Source organism: Onychostoma macrolepis, chromosome 20 (genome assembly GCF_012432095.1).
Source record: "Onychostoma macrolepis isolate SWU-2019 chromosome 20, ASM1243209v1, whole genome shotgun sequence".
NCBI classification, from domain to species: Eukaryota; Metazoa; Chordata; class Actinopteri; order Cypriniformes; family Cyprinidae; genus Onychostoma; species Onychostoma macrolepis.
This window is the reverse complement of record NC_081174.1, coordinates 24,472,878-24,490,407: the sequence shown is the minus strand read 5'-3', so window position 1 is coordinate 24,490,407 and position 17,530 is coordinate 24,472,878. Positions and strand designations below refer to the sequence as shown.

General features: G+C 37.0%; 1 protein-coding gene across 1 annotated transcript; it reads left to right on the top strand.

Moving 5' to 3' along the window:
- The first annotated feature begins 107 nt into the window (after positions 1–107).
- Positions 108–2,835, top strand: ccdc25 (coiled-coil domain containing 25). Its single transcript, XM_058756758.1, has 9 exons — positions 108–441; positions 698–745; positions 834–873; positions 990–1,041; positions 1,125–1,200; positions 1,286–1,389; positions 1,577–1,779; positions 2,199–2,244; positions 2,329–2,835. The coding sequence occupies exons 1-9, from the start codon at positions 417–419 to the stop codon at positions 2,356–2,358; spliced, it is 624 nt and encodes a 207-aa protein (XP_058612741.1). The 5' UTR covers positions 108–416; the 3' UTR covers positions 2,359–2,835.
- Positions 2,836–17,530: the final 14,695 nt, after the last annotated feature.

Sequence of the window (17,530 nt, the reverse complement as noted above, 5' to 3'; positions counted from 1 at the left end):
GCGATTCATCTCTACGAATCGGTTCTTTTGAACAGTTTGTTTCAAAGAACACTGACCGCTCCAATTCGGATTGATGCAGCCATTTAGTTCCTCCAAAAAAGTCATTTAGAATCTAAACAATTAATAATTTGCATATACATCAAAACGTTTTTTATTTATTTATTAATATCCACCGACGTATTTGCTGACGTGAGCACAGTTCAGAACTCAACCGAGATTCGATTCAAATTAACGATTCATTCACCGTGAATCACTTCATTGCAGCGCTGCTTGTTCCTGTTGTGGTCGGAATGGATGGTGCACATGACATGTGCCTCTGATAGAAGATTATTTACCTCTGAAGTGCTCAGTGTTTTGTTGAATACATATTCATTGAATACATTGACCTTTCAAAGGTTGCGTCTTTGCGTAAAAAGATGGTGTTTTACTTTAAAAGCGACGGTGAGTAGTGAAATGTGTGTTCTCTGTGCCCAGGCAAAACAGTGTGCATGTTGTCAACAAGAACAGTCTAAATACGAAACAATTCTAATGCTTATAAATATACAACATAGAACAAAAAGAAAGATGATCAAACCTGCAATATACTGTAACTTGACATTGTATTATTGGAAGTTCGGTGTGTCTTCAGATATGCAGCAAGAATAATGAGAGTAAACAATGTTTTTTAAAAGTTGCAATACATGCTTTTCTTTTACAGTTGTCTCACCGCCCTATACCATCTATATGGGCAAAGATAAATATGAAAGTAAGTACTGAATTCCTTATAAATATTACTTTAAATACCCTCATCCTGTGCTTGCCAGACCATTAATAACTGTTTTTGTTTTCCACAGATGAAGATCTTATAAAGTATGGATGGCCTGAAGATATTTGGTGAGAACAAATATCTATTTAAAGTTTGCCACCACAAATGAATTGTTACTTTCTAGATTTGCTCTGATGTAAAATATTAGTTCAAGTACAAGAAATATTAGTATCTTGTGTTTCAGGTTCCATGTGGACAAGCTCTCATCTGCCCATGTATATCTAAGAATGCCCAAGGTATTTTTAGAGGTTATTCATATTTTAACCTACAGTTTTATTTATAATATTTGTATGCTGACATTTATGTTCACCAATTAAAGGGTACAGTGATAGAAGACATACCAAAAGACGTCCTGATCGACTGTGTCCAGCTGGTCAAAAACAACAGCATTCAAGGTACTGCTTCTTTACAAGAAACATCAAAAATGTGTTAGTTTTATTTAAGGGATTTTCATAAATGTTTTTGTATTGCTATTTACAGGTTGCAAAATGAACAATATTAATGTTGTCTACACACCATGGGGCAATCTGAAAAAAACAGCAGACATGGATGTCGGGCAGATAGGCTTCCATCGGCAGAAGGAGGTATGAGGAGAGATAAACTCTGATTTCTGACTACAGAAAGCAAACTAATCTGAGTCAGTAATGCCAAAAAATACCATTTTCTGCCTGCCTGAGCAAAGCCTATGTGATTTAAGGTGCTTACTACTGCATTTGGAAATCTTCTAAATAGCTGCTGTATAAATATCCAATTACTATACAATGTCAACAGGTGAAAATTGTGGCAGTAGAAAAGAAAATCAGTGAAGTCGTCAACAGACTAGAGAAAACAAAAGAGGAGCGGTATCCTGATCTTGCCGCGGAGAAAGAGTCCCGGGACAGAGAGGAAAGAAACGAAAAGAAGGCTCAATTACAAGAGCAGAAGAAAAAGGAGAAGGACGAAACGAAGAAGAAAAAAGAGATGGAAGAATTAAGGTGCTGCATATTGTTAAAATGTTGAGATGCATATTATAACCTCAACACAAACAATTATATATTTGTTTTTAATTTTGTAAAATACACTGGCATCCAAATGTTTGAGACCACTAGCATCTTATTTTTTCCATTTTATAACTTGATTAAAAAAATGTCATTACAAATTATGTTATCAGCATAACAGTTTGAGTGAATGTCTGTTGTGTTTCATAATTCCTATTTGTTTACTAACTCTTTTCGCTCCACATGTTTATGCAATATTTTCAGTGTGGTCTCAGACTCTTGGTTTGGACTCTATTGTAGATACATAAATATAATAAAAATAACCTTTGTACATCAAAATCAGTCCTTGAGACGTATTGCTTACAGGTACAGGCATCAATTTCGTGTACTTACTTGTAACCTCTACTCTCTTGTAGGAATTATTCATCACTTATGAAGAGTGACAACATGACCACAAATGAGGTAATACATCCTTAAAGCTTAATATTCTGCTGAGCATTGACACAAATTCTTTTATGACTTGATGTGATTTTTTTTTTTCTGCAGGATGGCTATGATTCAGATGACTTCATGTAAAAAAAAAAGGAATGAATCTGCAGTTAAGAAGAACCATCTTCCCCCACAATATCTTTGTTTGTGAAAAAAAGGACCTGAGACATCAGATATGAGCCATCAATAAGAAACAGTACTTGTGCCGATACAGCAAAATGCCAGGACTGTTCTAGAGCAGTTAGCTTTGTCATTTCTTTGAAAATACAAATGTAATATGTAAAATATGTAAAAAATAAAATAGATTAGATTGCTCATTTAAACCAGAAGAATTGAAAGATCTCTGCTAAATCTGTATTTTAAACAGTTTTGTTGGTGATGTTTTTGGATGAATTAAAGATACTCAGAGTGGAGATATGTTAATGGATATGTACACTAAGACATTTCGGGTATTTGTGCTTGTAATTGATATACCTTTTTTGGAGTGATACAATCAAATGACAAATTACTTTTTTTTTTTTGTTGTTGTCCTAAACTAAATAAATCTTTGACTTTCTCAGTTCACTTCTGTTGTTATACATTTTTAAAAGCATATCAATACTCTTCTCCGGACAAAGCTTTTTTTTCTCCTAAAATTTCAGTTTTATATGAGTACAATCGTGGCATCTGGATGGAGCTAGCATTACATTGAAATGTAGCAGCCTAAATAATTTAAAATATATTAAAAAGTTGTTGACAGGACTGAACTACATAATATTGTTACTGTTGCTTTAAGCCTTCAGTAGTGAAATGTTGTTACAGACAAGTCAAATTGGCGATCATTTCCATTCAATCCGATGATAAATACGCTGCTTTAGTTTACTTTATAAAATCACTGGGTAAAGGCCATCGCATCCACTAGATGGCAGCATTTTATCGAACAAATATAATTTGATTCATTTCTTCATTTTAGCGCATGGCATATCAGATCTGTGATTTAAGACATTTTCCACAATAGGATACAAAACAGGCTCTGAAACTCTTTAAAAAGAAAACTGATCATGAACGTCAAACTGAAGATTACACGAGCTGTTTCGTTACATTTATATTTGCGATTTTTCAACGCTTACTAGAATTGCTCATCTATAGGTCTAAATCAATACACGTTCTACCAACAAATAAATGATTAATTTTAATTTTTAAAATCAAAACTGTTTATAAAATTTTAATTGCTACCAGAATTATTTTTGTTTTATTATTATTATTATTATTTTATTCCCATCAAATAAGACACATCCAAATCAATTTATGGTACAACAATAACATTGACAATGGCTGCTGACAGACCACATCCTCCTAAAGAGATAACACACTTGTTGCGGTACAGACAGACACAAAAGAAAGAAGTTATTCTGCAAAGGCCGCGTCTCCTGTCCAAGACTAGACTGGAAAATATGACCTTGGACTGCCACCTCAGATGTCCTTCACTGGCAGGATGTTTCTGGTTTGTTTATAGGAAAGATTCAGTCACATTCTTTACAGGCCTTTCCAGGGACTCATTTACGTATGAAAGCAAATTGGATTTAAACTTGGAGTTACATTGTCTGAATGACTAAACCATACTGTCACAACAGAGGCACATACACTTTTGGTGTAATTTTGTGTAAATAAACTGCGAATTAATCAAAATAACAGATTAATTCAATAATGGCACGCAATTCAAAGTTGTTTGTCAGAGCTGTTTGAGTCTGGCTTGGAATATGTCCTGATTCATTTCCCTTATGCCAGTGATTTAATAAAAAAAAGGATAATTTTCCAGGAAGCGTTTTCAGAAGCAGCAAGGATCCATGTCTCTACACCTTTAAAAATAAAGGTTCTTTATTGGCATCAATTTGCCATTTTACCAATGCTTACTATACAGTGGGGCAAAAAAGTATTTAGTCAGCCACCAATTGTGCAAGTTCTCCCACTTAAAAAGATGAGAGAGGCCTGTAATTTTCATCATAGGTATACCTCAACTATGAGAGACAAAATGAGAAAAAAAAAAATCCAGAAAATCACATTTTAGGATTTTTAAAGAATTAATTGGTAAATTCCTCGGTAAAATAAGTATTTGGTCACTTACAAACAAGCAAGATTTCTGGCTCTCACAGACCTGTAACTTCTTCTTTAAGAGGCTCCTCTGTCCTCCACTCGTTACCTGTATTAATGGCATCTGTTTGAACTTGTTATCAGTATAAAAGACACCTGTCCACAACCTCAAACAGTCCAACTCCAAACTCCATCATGGCCAAGACCAAAGAGCTGTCAAAGGACACCAGAAACAAAATTGTAGACCTGCACCAGGCTGGGAAGACTGAATCTGCAATAGGTAAGCAGCTTGGTGTGAAGAAATCAACTGTGGGAGCAATTATTAGAAAATGGAAGACATACAAGACCACTGATAATCTCCTCGATCTGGGGCTCCACGCAAGATCTCACCCGTGGGGTCAAAATGATCACAAGAACTGTGAGCAAAATCCCAGAACCACACGGGGACCTAGTGAATGACCTGCAGAGAGCTGGGACCAAAGTAACAAAGGCTACCATCAGTAACACACTGCACCGCCAGGGACTCAAATCCTGCAGTGCCAGACGTGTCCCCCTGCTTAAGCCAGTACATGTCCGGCCCATCTGAAGTTTGCTAGAGAGCATTTGGATGATCCAGAAGAGGATTGCAAGTTGAGTTTTTACTTTTGGTTAAAACTCAACTTGTCATGTTTGGAGGAGAAAGAATGCTGAGTTGCATCCAAAGAACACCATACCTACTGTGAAGCATGGGGGTGGAAACATCATGCTTTGGGGCTGTTTTTCTGCAAAGGGACCAGGACGACTGATCCGTGTAACGAAAGAATGAATGGGGCCATGTATCGTGAGATTTTGAGTGAAAACCTCCTTCCATCAGCAAGGGCATTGAAGATGAAACGTGGCTGGGTCTTTCAGCATGACAATGATCCCAAACACACCGCCCGGGCAACGAAGGACTGGCTTCTTAAGAAGCATTTCAAGGTCCTGGAGTGGCCTAGCCAGTCTCCAGATCTCAACCCCATCGAAAATCTTGAAAGTCTATGTTGCCCAGCGACAGCCCCAAAACATTACTGCTCTAGAGGAGATCTGCATGGAGGAATGGGCCAAAATACCAGCAACAGTGTGTGAAAACCTTGTGAAGACTTACAGAAAACGTTTGACCTCTGTCATTGCCAACAAAGCGTATATAACAGAGTATTGAGATGAAATTTTGTTATTGACCTTATTTTCCACCATAATTTGCAAATAAATTCTTTAAAAATCCTACAATGTGATTTTCTGGATTTATTTTTTCTCATTTTGTCTCTCATAGTTGAGGTATACCTATGATGAAAATTACAGGCCTCTCTCATCTTTTTAAGTGGGAGAACTTGCACAATTGGTGGCTGACTAAATACTTTTTTGCCCAACTGTATTTTGATCATCTAAATGAATGAATGAATGAATGAGGCATTTATATAGCGCTTTCATGTGTATTGCAATACACCCAAAGCGCTTTACAATCATGTGGGGGGGGGGTCTCTCCTCAACCACCACCAGTGTGCAGCATCCACTTGGATGATGCGACGGCAGCCACAGGACAACGGCGCCAGTGCGCTCACCACACACCAGCTACAGGTGGAGAGGAGAGAGTGTCGTAGAGCCAATCAAGTGGATGGGGATTATTGGGAAGCCATGATTGACAAGGGCCAGTGGAGGGAATTTGGCCAGGACACCGGGGTTACACCCCTACTCTTTACGATGAGTGTCATGGGATTTTTAATGACCACAGAGAGTCAGGACCTCGGTTTAACGTCTCATCCGAAAGACGGTGCTTTTTTACAGTATAGTGTCCCCGTCACTATACTGGGGCATTAGGACCCACACAGACCATAGGGTGAGCACCCCCTGCTGGCCTCACTAACACCTCTTCCAGCAGCAACCTAGTTTTCCCAGGAGGTCTCCCATCCAGGTACTGACCAGGCTCAGCCCTGCTTAGCTTCCATGGGCAACCGGTCTTGGGCTGCAGGGTGATATGGCAAAATATGGCAAAAATACAACGTTGAATTGTAATTTTTTTTTAATGAAAGTTTATAAAATTTAAATCTAAGCCAGATTTTTATTTTTATTTTAGGCCTATCAAATAAGACCCATCCAAATCAATTTAGTGGTACAATAATAACATTATTTTTGGTTCCACGGAGATCTTTAAACATCCATGGAATATTCCTATTGGAGAAATGGTTCTTTATAGTGGATAAAGGTTTCACACTAAGAACAAAATGGCTCTTTTAAGAATTGTTCAGTCAGAAATGGTTCTTCTTAGGCACTGATGCGAAAACCCTCTTTTGGAGACATACACATTCTTGCTCCATGGCTGACGTTAGCATCAACAAAGCAGAGAAAACTTCCTGAAACCTTAACAAACACTCATTTGGTCCAATCGTCTGCCGTCACAGTTAGCTTAGACCTCCACTGGCGGCTGGGGCCCCGCCACACATAACCTGTCTGCTCCATTAACCTCATGTTTAGAACAAAAAGTCTCTCTAGCTGTGGCTGTGGGGCACAAACCAGACCCTGTCAGCTATACTTCACATCTTCACTGGCCATTAGCACGCACTGCGGCCAAAACTATTGGCAGGGACCACACACGCGCACTCACACTGACAAAGCGGGGATAAAGAGACAGGAAAGCAGTGAGAAGTGCGGACCGCTGCACAAAATGAAGAGGGATGTGCCTCTGTGGTCTTCCGAACCGGCCTGGCCAGCTGGAGCCTTTAACAAAAGCAAACAAGGTCATAAAGTGGGTGCAGAGAAGAACGGGCCTGGAGACGAGCCACTGCGATGTGAGGAAATATGGAGGACACATGGGGCTGATTGAACAGTTCCTGCACAGTCGGGGAATGAGAAGACCTCAAACAATGAGATAAAGTGCTGCTTTCTGAACCACTGGGGAAAAACAACACAAACGGTCAAAGGGTCAAGGATATGAAGCATTAACTTAATTTGTAAAGAAAGTGGAGAGACCGTTTCAGTAAGTTCAGGCCTTCTCATCATTGTATTGTATTTGCATTACCACTTTCTTTCAAAAGTGACAGTAAAGACTTTTACACTTACAAAAAAATCTATTGTAAATAAATGCTGTTCTTCTGAACTTCCTATTCATCAATGAATTATCAAAACGTTTCACAGTTTTCACAAATCAGCATATTAGAATGATTACCGAAGGATCATGTGACACTGAAGACTGGAGTGCTAAAAATGACTGCTAAAATTTCAGGTTTGCCATAACAGAAATAAATTACATTTTAAGGTATAATAAAATATAAAACAGCTATTTTAAATTGTAATCATATTTTTGTTTTTGACCACTGAAAATGTGTAAAATGTAATAATTTATTAAATGTAATAAATTCCAATATCTCTGGACCTGAACCATATAGAGTCTTAAAAATGAAGTTGCCAAAAGGAAAGTTTGTTAAGACCCAAAATATAAAAGGGCATTAAGATATATTTAATACTTCTTGAGTTATAGGCATGCAAACTTTGCAGTAAAAACCTGAAAAGTGCTTTTCCCCCATTTGTGAATGGTCACCACTGGCATATACTGCAACAAATACATCCAACTTTCTTGTTCAAAAAAAATATTGACCAAATCAAAAATTTGAGCCAGGGAAGTTTCTGAAATTTGGTTGATTTGACACGAAATGACCCATAACAGAAAACACATTTAAAAACAACAAAAACTAAATAATTGTCCACCTTCTGTTATTTTTATACTGATCTAATGATGTTTTCTTTGCTCTATCCCTAAATCTAACCCTCACATAATCCATGTTTGGATTTTTATTATGACATCATTTAGCTATTATGAATTCTACAGGGGAAAAGTTAAATATGCATTCTAAAGTTCAACAAAAACAAATCTGAGATTACTTTGTGAACAAGCCACATTTGTAATCCAAAAATGCATTAACTGTTTTAGCTCTTCTTTACAGTAATATCTTTGCATAAAACCTACAGTCGTTTCAAACCACATAAGCTACGATAATTACAGAAATGATTAACTTTATCTTTCAACCAGAGGAGATGCCCTCATTCGTGGGGTTAGAACCCAATGGAGAGCATCTCTCTAGCTTCATTCTTCATAACACACGATCACTCCCCGTGGGTACAGTTAGAGGCTTATTTTGTGCTTGACTTATCGGCAGCATACTCCATGCTGCTGATTCACCCCAGAGGCCCCTGACACAGTGATTGGACAAGATCAACAGAGATGTGACCTACTGATCTGCTCAACCCATCCAGCTGACAACACAAATTCCTCTGGCACACATACAAAGCTTACACCAGATTTCCAGTCAAAACCTTATCTCACCTTTTATTTTGAAAACTGCTAGAAAATCAAGCTAAAATAAGATAAAGGTGGTTTTTTCTCAAAACTTGGTACCTGCTTTCCTATTAGCTGGTCCAAAAGTTGTTTACCAGCTGGTAGAGAAGGAAGTTGTGAGAAGGAATTTTCATCTCAATGGCATCTGCTCGTCTGGAGTATGATCACAACCTGCTTGCTGTCATCATGTGTTGGAGATGTGACTGATTCAGCTAGAGTCACCAAGGATTCAGGGTATGGCTGGTTAGCATGCTTAGCCCCTGCTGGTAGATGTTGTAAATACAGTTGCAAAAAGCATCTTTCTCCATCAGCCATTCAAATGTATAATAACTATAAATTACAAATATTTCCTTATATTAATGAAATAATTTTGATATATATTGTTTGTAAAAATGTTAATTGCATCAGAATACACTAGGATATCAACCACCGCAATAGTTTGGATCAGCAGTGTTATTTTAGTATTATTTATTGTATTTATGAATTGCTTGAATTAGTTTTATATCTTCAGTTATCTGTCACTTTTATATTTCTGTTTAGATTTAATTTATTTTATTTCAGTTACAATTTTAGTCATTCAATCTAAACTTAGTCATTTCAGTTAGTTTCCAAGAAAACATTTCTAGTTTTTGTATCAGTGTAATTTTGTTGTTGTTGATGTTTAGGTTTTTCAAATTTTAGTTTATCATAACTGCTTGAAAAACAATTCAGAAATACAATTTATCCATATTTCAAAGACAACAGAAATAACTATGAAATTAAATATGAAGATGTATTAAAGTTGGTTTGTATTAAAGTTTAATGTACAAGAAAACTGTAATATGTACAAGAAAACTGTAATACATTTGAATTTAATTACAAGTAATATTCACTTACATTCACCCTTTTTTTATTTTCAGCTTCTTCTTTTTTTCAGCTAATTGTAATTTTAGCTTTAGTGAACAATAACAGCACTGCTAGAAACCAGCTTGTTCCAAAACATAGCATGATTTTAGCTGATTTTTTTTTTCAGCAAGGAAAACAGATGTAGCTATATAAGACAGACATAAAGTTATTTGTAATTCAATGTTTATATCAACACAAGTCTCAGAGTGTTAGAACAGCATTTCCACAGCAGAGTTGGGTCAGAAGTTCAACAATCTTAAGTAGGGCAAAGCAAAAATTCCTTCTTCAGAGACATTTTTGTAGGGAATGCACAGAGCAGGTCAGGCATGTGTGGAAAGCTGGAGAATATGTGTGGATTGCACCAGAGGGAGCCATTAAATCAAGGTCATGTGATGCTCACCATCAGTCCAAAAAACTCTTGGCGCTGTCATAATGCTCTGAAATTCACTCGGGAGCTCGGCCATATGATTCTGGATCTTTGAATACAAGCCCAGGAGGAGTCATGGAGCTCAAGGATATCAGCACTGCATCCAAAATAAAACATCACTTGCAAACATCTCATATGGAGAAAGTCTCCTCTCTCAAGACTGTTCCACAGAAGAGTTCGTGGGTTTAGATCTGCCTCTTGAGTCAATGAAATCATTGGCAAATGCAAATCAAGCACTCCATACACACAGTCCCATGCTTTCTCGATGACACTCACAGCAAAACACTTTAAGGAGTCTGGAGGGGGGTGCGGTTTCAGTCCCAGAATGAAGCTGCGGTTGAGGGGCTGTCAGAGGGAGGCGTCAGTGTAATCTTTGTGGTCTGAAAAGTCATTCTCTTTATGTCCAAATGAGCTTGTTTATTTTTATCTATTGTGAAATAAAGCTGCTTTATTGTGGCTCAGTTGGGTTGCCATTTCAACTCAATAACTGGTTCAGTGTCTCACTGCATGAACCTTGTCAAATAGCGCAGGGAGAAAGGCTACAATGGCCTGTTTTGTATTGTATAATGACTCAATACAGTCTGTAGTTTTATTGTTTTGCCTGTTTAACCACATTGCTTATAAATAGTTCTCATGTCAGGGTGACCATAGAAAACCCATTAAATCATTCCTCGTAATTTTGAAAACAATAGTCAAATTGGATGTCTGATGTTTGGAAATCATGCCTGCCTCAATACATTTTACATTCTCTGTACAGAAAGCCTTAGAAATGCAGTCACGTAACCTAACCCGCTTTGTTTTTTGCAGAAGGCTGAACAAAATTGACAACAATAGAATGCACTCAGCTTAGACCAGAAATTATAGATATGATTTCGAATGGCTCCTTCCTCACTATTTAATTGCACTGCAAACATTTTTGCACACAAAATTGAAGAAAAAAATAAAATCTTGTTCTGGGATGTAACTGGACACTGATATAAACATGCAATGTAACCATGTTACAATAATTTACTACTGTTTGAAATGAATAATGCATTCAGTTTTGGCATCACAATATGCATTAAGCAGTGTGATTGCTACATTTTCAGTATTTATCATTTTTGTATATTATAATTTTCATATACATCTATATAAAATGCTAACTAACTAACATATACAGTGGGTACGGAAAGTATTCAGACCCCTTTAAATTTTTCACTCTTTGTTATATTGAACAATACACACAGCACCCCATATTGACAGAAAAACACAGAATTGTTGACATTTTTGCAGATTTATTAAAAAAGAAAAACTGAAATATCACCTGGTCCTAAGTATTCAGACCCTTTGCTCAGTATTTAGTAGAAGCACCCTTTTGATCTAATACAGCCATGAGTCTTTTGGGAAAGATGCAACAAGTTTTTCACACCTGGATTTGGGGATCCTCTGCCATTCCTCCTTGCAGATCCTCTCCAGTTCTGTCAGGTTGGATGGTAGCGTTGGTGGACAGCCATTTTAGGTCTCTCCAGAGATGCTCAATTGGGTTTAAGTCAGGGCTCTGGCTGGGCCATTCAAGAACAGTCACGGAGTTGTTGTGAAGCCACTCCTTCGTTATTTTAGCTGTGTGCTTAGGGTCATTGTCTTGTTGGAAGGTAAACCTTGGCCCAGTCTGAGGTCCTGAGCACTCTGGAGAAGGTTTTCGTCCAGGATATCCCTGTGCTTGGCCGCATTCATCTTTCCCTCGATTGCAACCAGTCGTCCTGTCCCTGCAGCTGAAAAACACCCCACAGCATGATGCTGCCACCACCATGCTTCACTGTTGGGACTGTATTGGACAGGTGATGAGCAGTGCCTGGTTTTCTCCACACATACCGCTTAGAATTAAGGCCAAAAGTTCTATCTTGGTCTCATCAGACCAGAGAATCTTATTCAGGTGTTTTTAGCAAACTCCATGCGGGCTTTCATGTGTCTTGCACTGAGGAGAGGCTTCCGTCGGGCCACTCTGCCATAAAGCCCCAACTGGTGGAGGGCTGCAGTGATGGTTGACTTTCTACAACTTTCTCCCATCTCCGACTGCATCTCTGGAGCTCAGCCACAGTGATCTTTGGGTTCTTCTTTACCTCTCTCACCAAGGCTCTTCTCCCCGATAGCTCAGTTTGGCGGACGGCCAGCTCTAGGAAGGGTTCTGGTCGTCCCAAACGTCTTCCATTTAAGGATTATGGAGGCCACTGTGCTCTTAGGAACCTTAAGTGCAGCAGAAATTTTTTTGTAACCTTGGCCAGATCTGTGCCTGAGTTAAATATATGAGTGTCACAGCAAAGGGTCTGAATACTTAGGACCATGTGATATTTCAGTTTTTCTTTTTTAATAAATCTGCAAAAATGTCAACGATTCTGTGTTTTTCTGTCAATATGGGGTTCTGTGTGTACATTAATGAGGAAAAAAAATGAACTTAAATGATTTTAGCAAATGGCTGCAATATAACAAAGAGCGAAAAATTTAAGGGGGTCTGAATACTTTCCGTACCCACTGTATATATTTATTTAATCATTTATAAATAATATATGTGTGTGTGTGTGACATATTACTGACATATTATTGCATGAATATCTATAACAATCAATTCTGACTGATTGCAGCGTTCAGCAGGTAAATGTTTTTTCTATGATGACTGACGATTATATATTTGTTTGTTTTTCTTGTACAATGTGCTAGGTAAATGTATATATATAAAAAATCAAATCAGTAGTGCCCATTTATTTATGTGTTTATAGTGATTTATTTTTATAATTATTTACTTTTATTATTTGTATTTGATTACTAAGCATATACAATAACCATAAAAAATATTCACAATTATTTCCATACACTCCATTCCAGTTCAACCTGGAGGCAAGCAATTACACAGACAAACAAACCTACATGTGATGTAATGTAAACATCATGCAGAAAAGAGCCCATGCCCAGAGTTGTTATTCCATCTAATCACCATAAATGCAAACAATGCCACACACGAGACTGCATGGAGACAGTGGAGGCGTTTATATAAATGAGCATACAAGCAGTCGCAGCCCCCTCAAGACATCCTTCAAGCACAATTAGAGAAAAATGGCAGCATGGCGTGGGACGAAGAGGAGGGTCTTGGCTTTTACGCTGAGTTGTTCATCTGCGGTTGCCTATGAGATGCCCTCTGAGAGGAACAGGACTTGACTGGCAAGTAGAGCTAACAGGGTCCAGATGGCGCCCCTGCGTTTGGGAAGGAGGTCAGGGGCTGTTACTACAGCTGCGGGTTCCTCTGCACCAAAGCAGGGCAGTGGAAAATCATATTACAATCATTGTATGAGGTGAACATTTTGGACGCAACCAAAATCTTTCAAAAACCATATGGGGAGGTAAAGGAGGGGCAAGAAAAGCGCTTAAACACATGCAAGGTGCCACAGCCAAAGGAGGGCAGAGCTGACATTGCTTTAATTTTATGTTCGACACTCACATGGCATGTTAACGAAGCATGTAAAAGGGAAACAGCTGGGTTATATTGCCCTACAGAGGATGTTGTCATGTTATGCAGTGCCATTTCAGAGCAAAATCTGACTGGCAGAAGAACAGTCCTTGAGCTCAATGTATAAGATTACTGAGAAGCCAAACAGCAGAGCAAAACAGGAAGTCACTGCAAAACAGAAAGTCACTGCTAAACTGGATGGAGATTGGACTCATGTCAAGACACTTCTAGGGGAAAATACAAAATATAGTGTCAAGCTGTTAGCATAACGGAAAACTTTATTCTTTGGGACACTAAAAAAAAATATTAAAGGGATAGGTCACTCTAAAATGACAAATCTTTATTTGACCCTCTAACTAGCACTCTCTATTCTAATAATATTCTTCTTCAAAAAAAAACTCCTTTTAGACTTGCACTCCATTCATTTATTAACTGCTTTTTGTATTCTATTTATTTGTTTATTATACAATTAACAAAAGCAAAAAAGGCCTCTAACACTAGCTTGCTCCATTCTTTTTCTATTCTATCTGTTTTCTTTTTATTTATTATATAATAAAAAATAAAAAAAACCTTGCTACGTGTACTATGTTAAGCTAACTAAGACTTGTTATAGCACTTGCATATCATTGCTCTTCTGCTGATTTTGATATAAATTTGTATTTGTCTGAAAGAATAAAGTCATATATGGCTTGAGGGTGAGTAAATCATGGGGTAATTTTCATTTTTGGGTGAATTATCTCTTTAATGTATAACACAAAAGAAGATATTTTGTAGAATGTTTACTCCTATTTCCCATTGACATCCATTATATTTTTTGTTCATACAATTGTCATTTTGAATCAAAACTGTTTAATAAGGCCTGCCGACATTAAAATATATATATTTATATATCTTATGTGAATGAAACTCATGAGGCAATCATTACAGAATATTTTTGGGTGAGAAAATAAATAATTTTCTGAGAAAAAGGTCAGAATTGCGAGACATTTCTGAGAAGAAAAGCCAGAATTGTGTGTAAAAATTTAAGATAAAAAGTTGTAAATTCAGAATTCACAGAAAAAAGTCAGAATTAGTAGATGTAAAATTGAATGTCAGAATTTGCAAGAAAAAAGTCTGAATTGTGAGATAAAAAGTCACAAAGACATTTTTTATTTCTTTATTTTGTGGTGAAAATGGCATTCAGTAGATTATTAAAGGATAAAACAGTCACTTTATAGCAAAAACAAGTTTCACGTTTCTGCCTTTAAAACCATTTTGGACAACATGAGCAACTCTTAAGCAAAGAATACCCTAAATTATAATTATAAACAAATCACCACTAATGTTTTTTTTACCCAAATGCTAGTTTTACACAAACTTGTGGAGTTCATGCATGCTGTCATTAAAGCATAAGGAGGACAAACCAAATAATCAGAGATTTATGTGCATTCATGTGCATAATGAAGTAATAAAAATTATGCTGTTTGTATAACGTGTATTACATTGGAAAATACTTTCTTGCTTTTAGACAAATAGTCTCTTGGACCAAACGGCTGGAAGATGAACATCCCTTGGCTTTCTTCATGCATGCACTTCACAAATTATTTCAAATGAAACAACTCTGACTTTCCAAGGCTGCTGATTGACGAAAACAACACATGGATAAGTGTAAAATGTCTTAGCAGAGGCAAATGGGCTCACAGGGACTTTATTCAAAAATGTGAAATATTCTGCCTGTCTTTATACGATAAATCAACGATTTCTTTGGAAGGCTTTTCATTTCAAAAGATGTCTTAGTCAAATGTACCCTTTGACTTGTATTGGTATTCATAATTTGCTAAGCACAGTTTAATTACAAGCGTAGCAGGAAAATGAGTTTGAGAAGCTGTTGCTGCACACACACTTCAAAGGCGCTTTGCAGATTGCAAAACAGAGCGGTATGTGACCCCAAACCAGGTCAGAAAATTACAGACCCTTTAAGACCACCTGTAAGGAGCAAAACATTTCACAGCAAGTAACTGTGACCATATATGCATATCTTTTAGATTTCAATCTAAATACTTTAAATAGATACACATACTGTATATTTCTTCTGCAAATAGAGATTTGGAATAATTCCATATTATTAGTTTGATGTTAAGCCCTTTGTCTGCACTTCAAATTGAACTCAGGTTTTAACTGCGATTTCCAGATGATTTTTTACGTTTGACAAAAACCCAACCCACCCTTGTTTACTGTTACTGACATACCAGAGTAGTTTCTATTTTTTATATACAAAGCATCACACCGTTGCCTTTGCCAAAGGCTCCAAACTGATGCCGTTTGTTTGGAGAGAAGCATTTCCTCCTCCATATGGTTTTAATAAGGAGTCTCTGAGTGTGCCTGTATAATGAAATCCAAATAATGTTCATGTTTTATTTGGTTGAATTTCAAACAATTTCTGCAGCAATTTCAATTCAATTATTTGGATCATTTAATTTAAGCGAAACAAACAAACAAAACCTATCTCATGTATCAAGCTTAGTGGCGTGTGGTGGACTTAAAAAAAAAAAGAGAACAAATGTATTCATTTATTTATTTGGTTGACTGATGTCAATAAATGATAAAGGCATTAAATTAAGCATTATTTAAAGTTTAAAGAACATGCTGGCACTGTCACCATGCAGCTAATACTAATAAGATCATTTACATTAACATACTATTTTTTTTAATTAAATCACGCCAAACAAAGGCTCATCAAGTTTATGCAAATTAGTTCATTTGTTTGAATCAGACATGATCGCATGTGGTGATGTCTGAGTGAGAAAGTTATTTACAATCTAATTACTGAAGCTGAAGCCAATTTGCAGACTGATTGACAAGATAATATGCCAATCACATAACTTTCACCTTTATTGTTTCGATATCTCTCTCTCACACAACGTGCTTTTTGGACCTCTAAAAGAACACAACAAAAAACTCCTCCCTCCCTTTCAAATTTGATCTGCCATGTTACTTTTACGGAGATGTCTGATTGAGCGAGTTGTTTGCTGTCTAATTACTGGAGCTAATTTATGGACTGACTGACAGGATAATATGCAATCAAGTCATTTTTCACCTGTACTTTGTCATTATCTCCTTCACTCTCATGCCACGCTTTTTGAGAATGCAACAAAAAACTCACTCCCTCTCAAATTTTACCCGCTGTGTTCATTTTAAGATCAGGATTTTACTCCCACCATGGATAGACTCTGAACAGGTCTGTCCAGAGTTTCTGGTTTTGTTCAGGTTGTCACTCTTCCAAAATGATCTTTCACTGAGACTATTAACTGTTAGCTTGCTGTCTGGGTTTATAGTCTGTTAAGGTTTGTGTGTAATTTACAGTTCCCTGAACACTGACTAAAAACCAAATATATGTTGTACAGGATGTCTGGCCATGTTGTCAGAACATATTTTCATGACCTTACAGGTGGCTTTGTGAGGTGTGCTGTGCGTCCCTTTTGACGCAATTAAAGAGAAAGTTTGCGAAGTGGAAATGAAACAATAATAATGTTGTACATTGAGAACGCTTCCTGGAACATTAGTTTTAAAAAGGTGTGCAAGGAAATGTTCACCATGTCCTCCATCACAAAATCATACTTAAAAAAAATAATAATGTCAAACAGGCCACAACGTTCTTCCTAACTTGCCGTCCTCTCAACTCATGGCTTTATAAATGCGGTCACGTTTCCTAAAAGAACAATGTCGTGCTGAGGAAATCTTTGGAAGGACTATAATCCACTTACTTGCAAAGTGAAAATGTCTTGCAAAAACGTCCATCATTTCCAAGGACACATATCTGATAAAATATCCACAGAGCTGTGCTGATGTCAAGTCAGAGCTCTGCTGTTTTTGATTAATAAAGGTAAAATATGTGTCTAAATCTTTTTTTCCAGACAATAACTCTAGGATACTACTTAAGCCGCATTTTCCCATAGCAAAGTATTTTTGTTTATTGCAAAACCGATACTCTGCCTCACTGATACAATGGCAAGATTTTTTAACATGTTTGAAAAAAGCATTTAATGCTCATTAAGGCTGTATTTATTTGATTAAA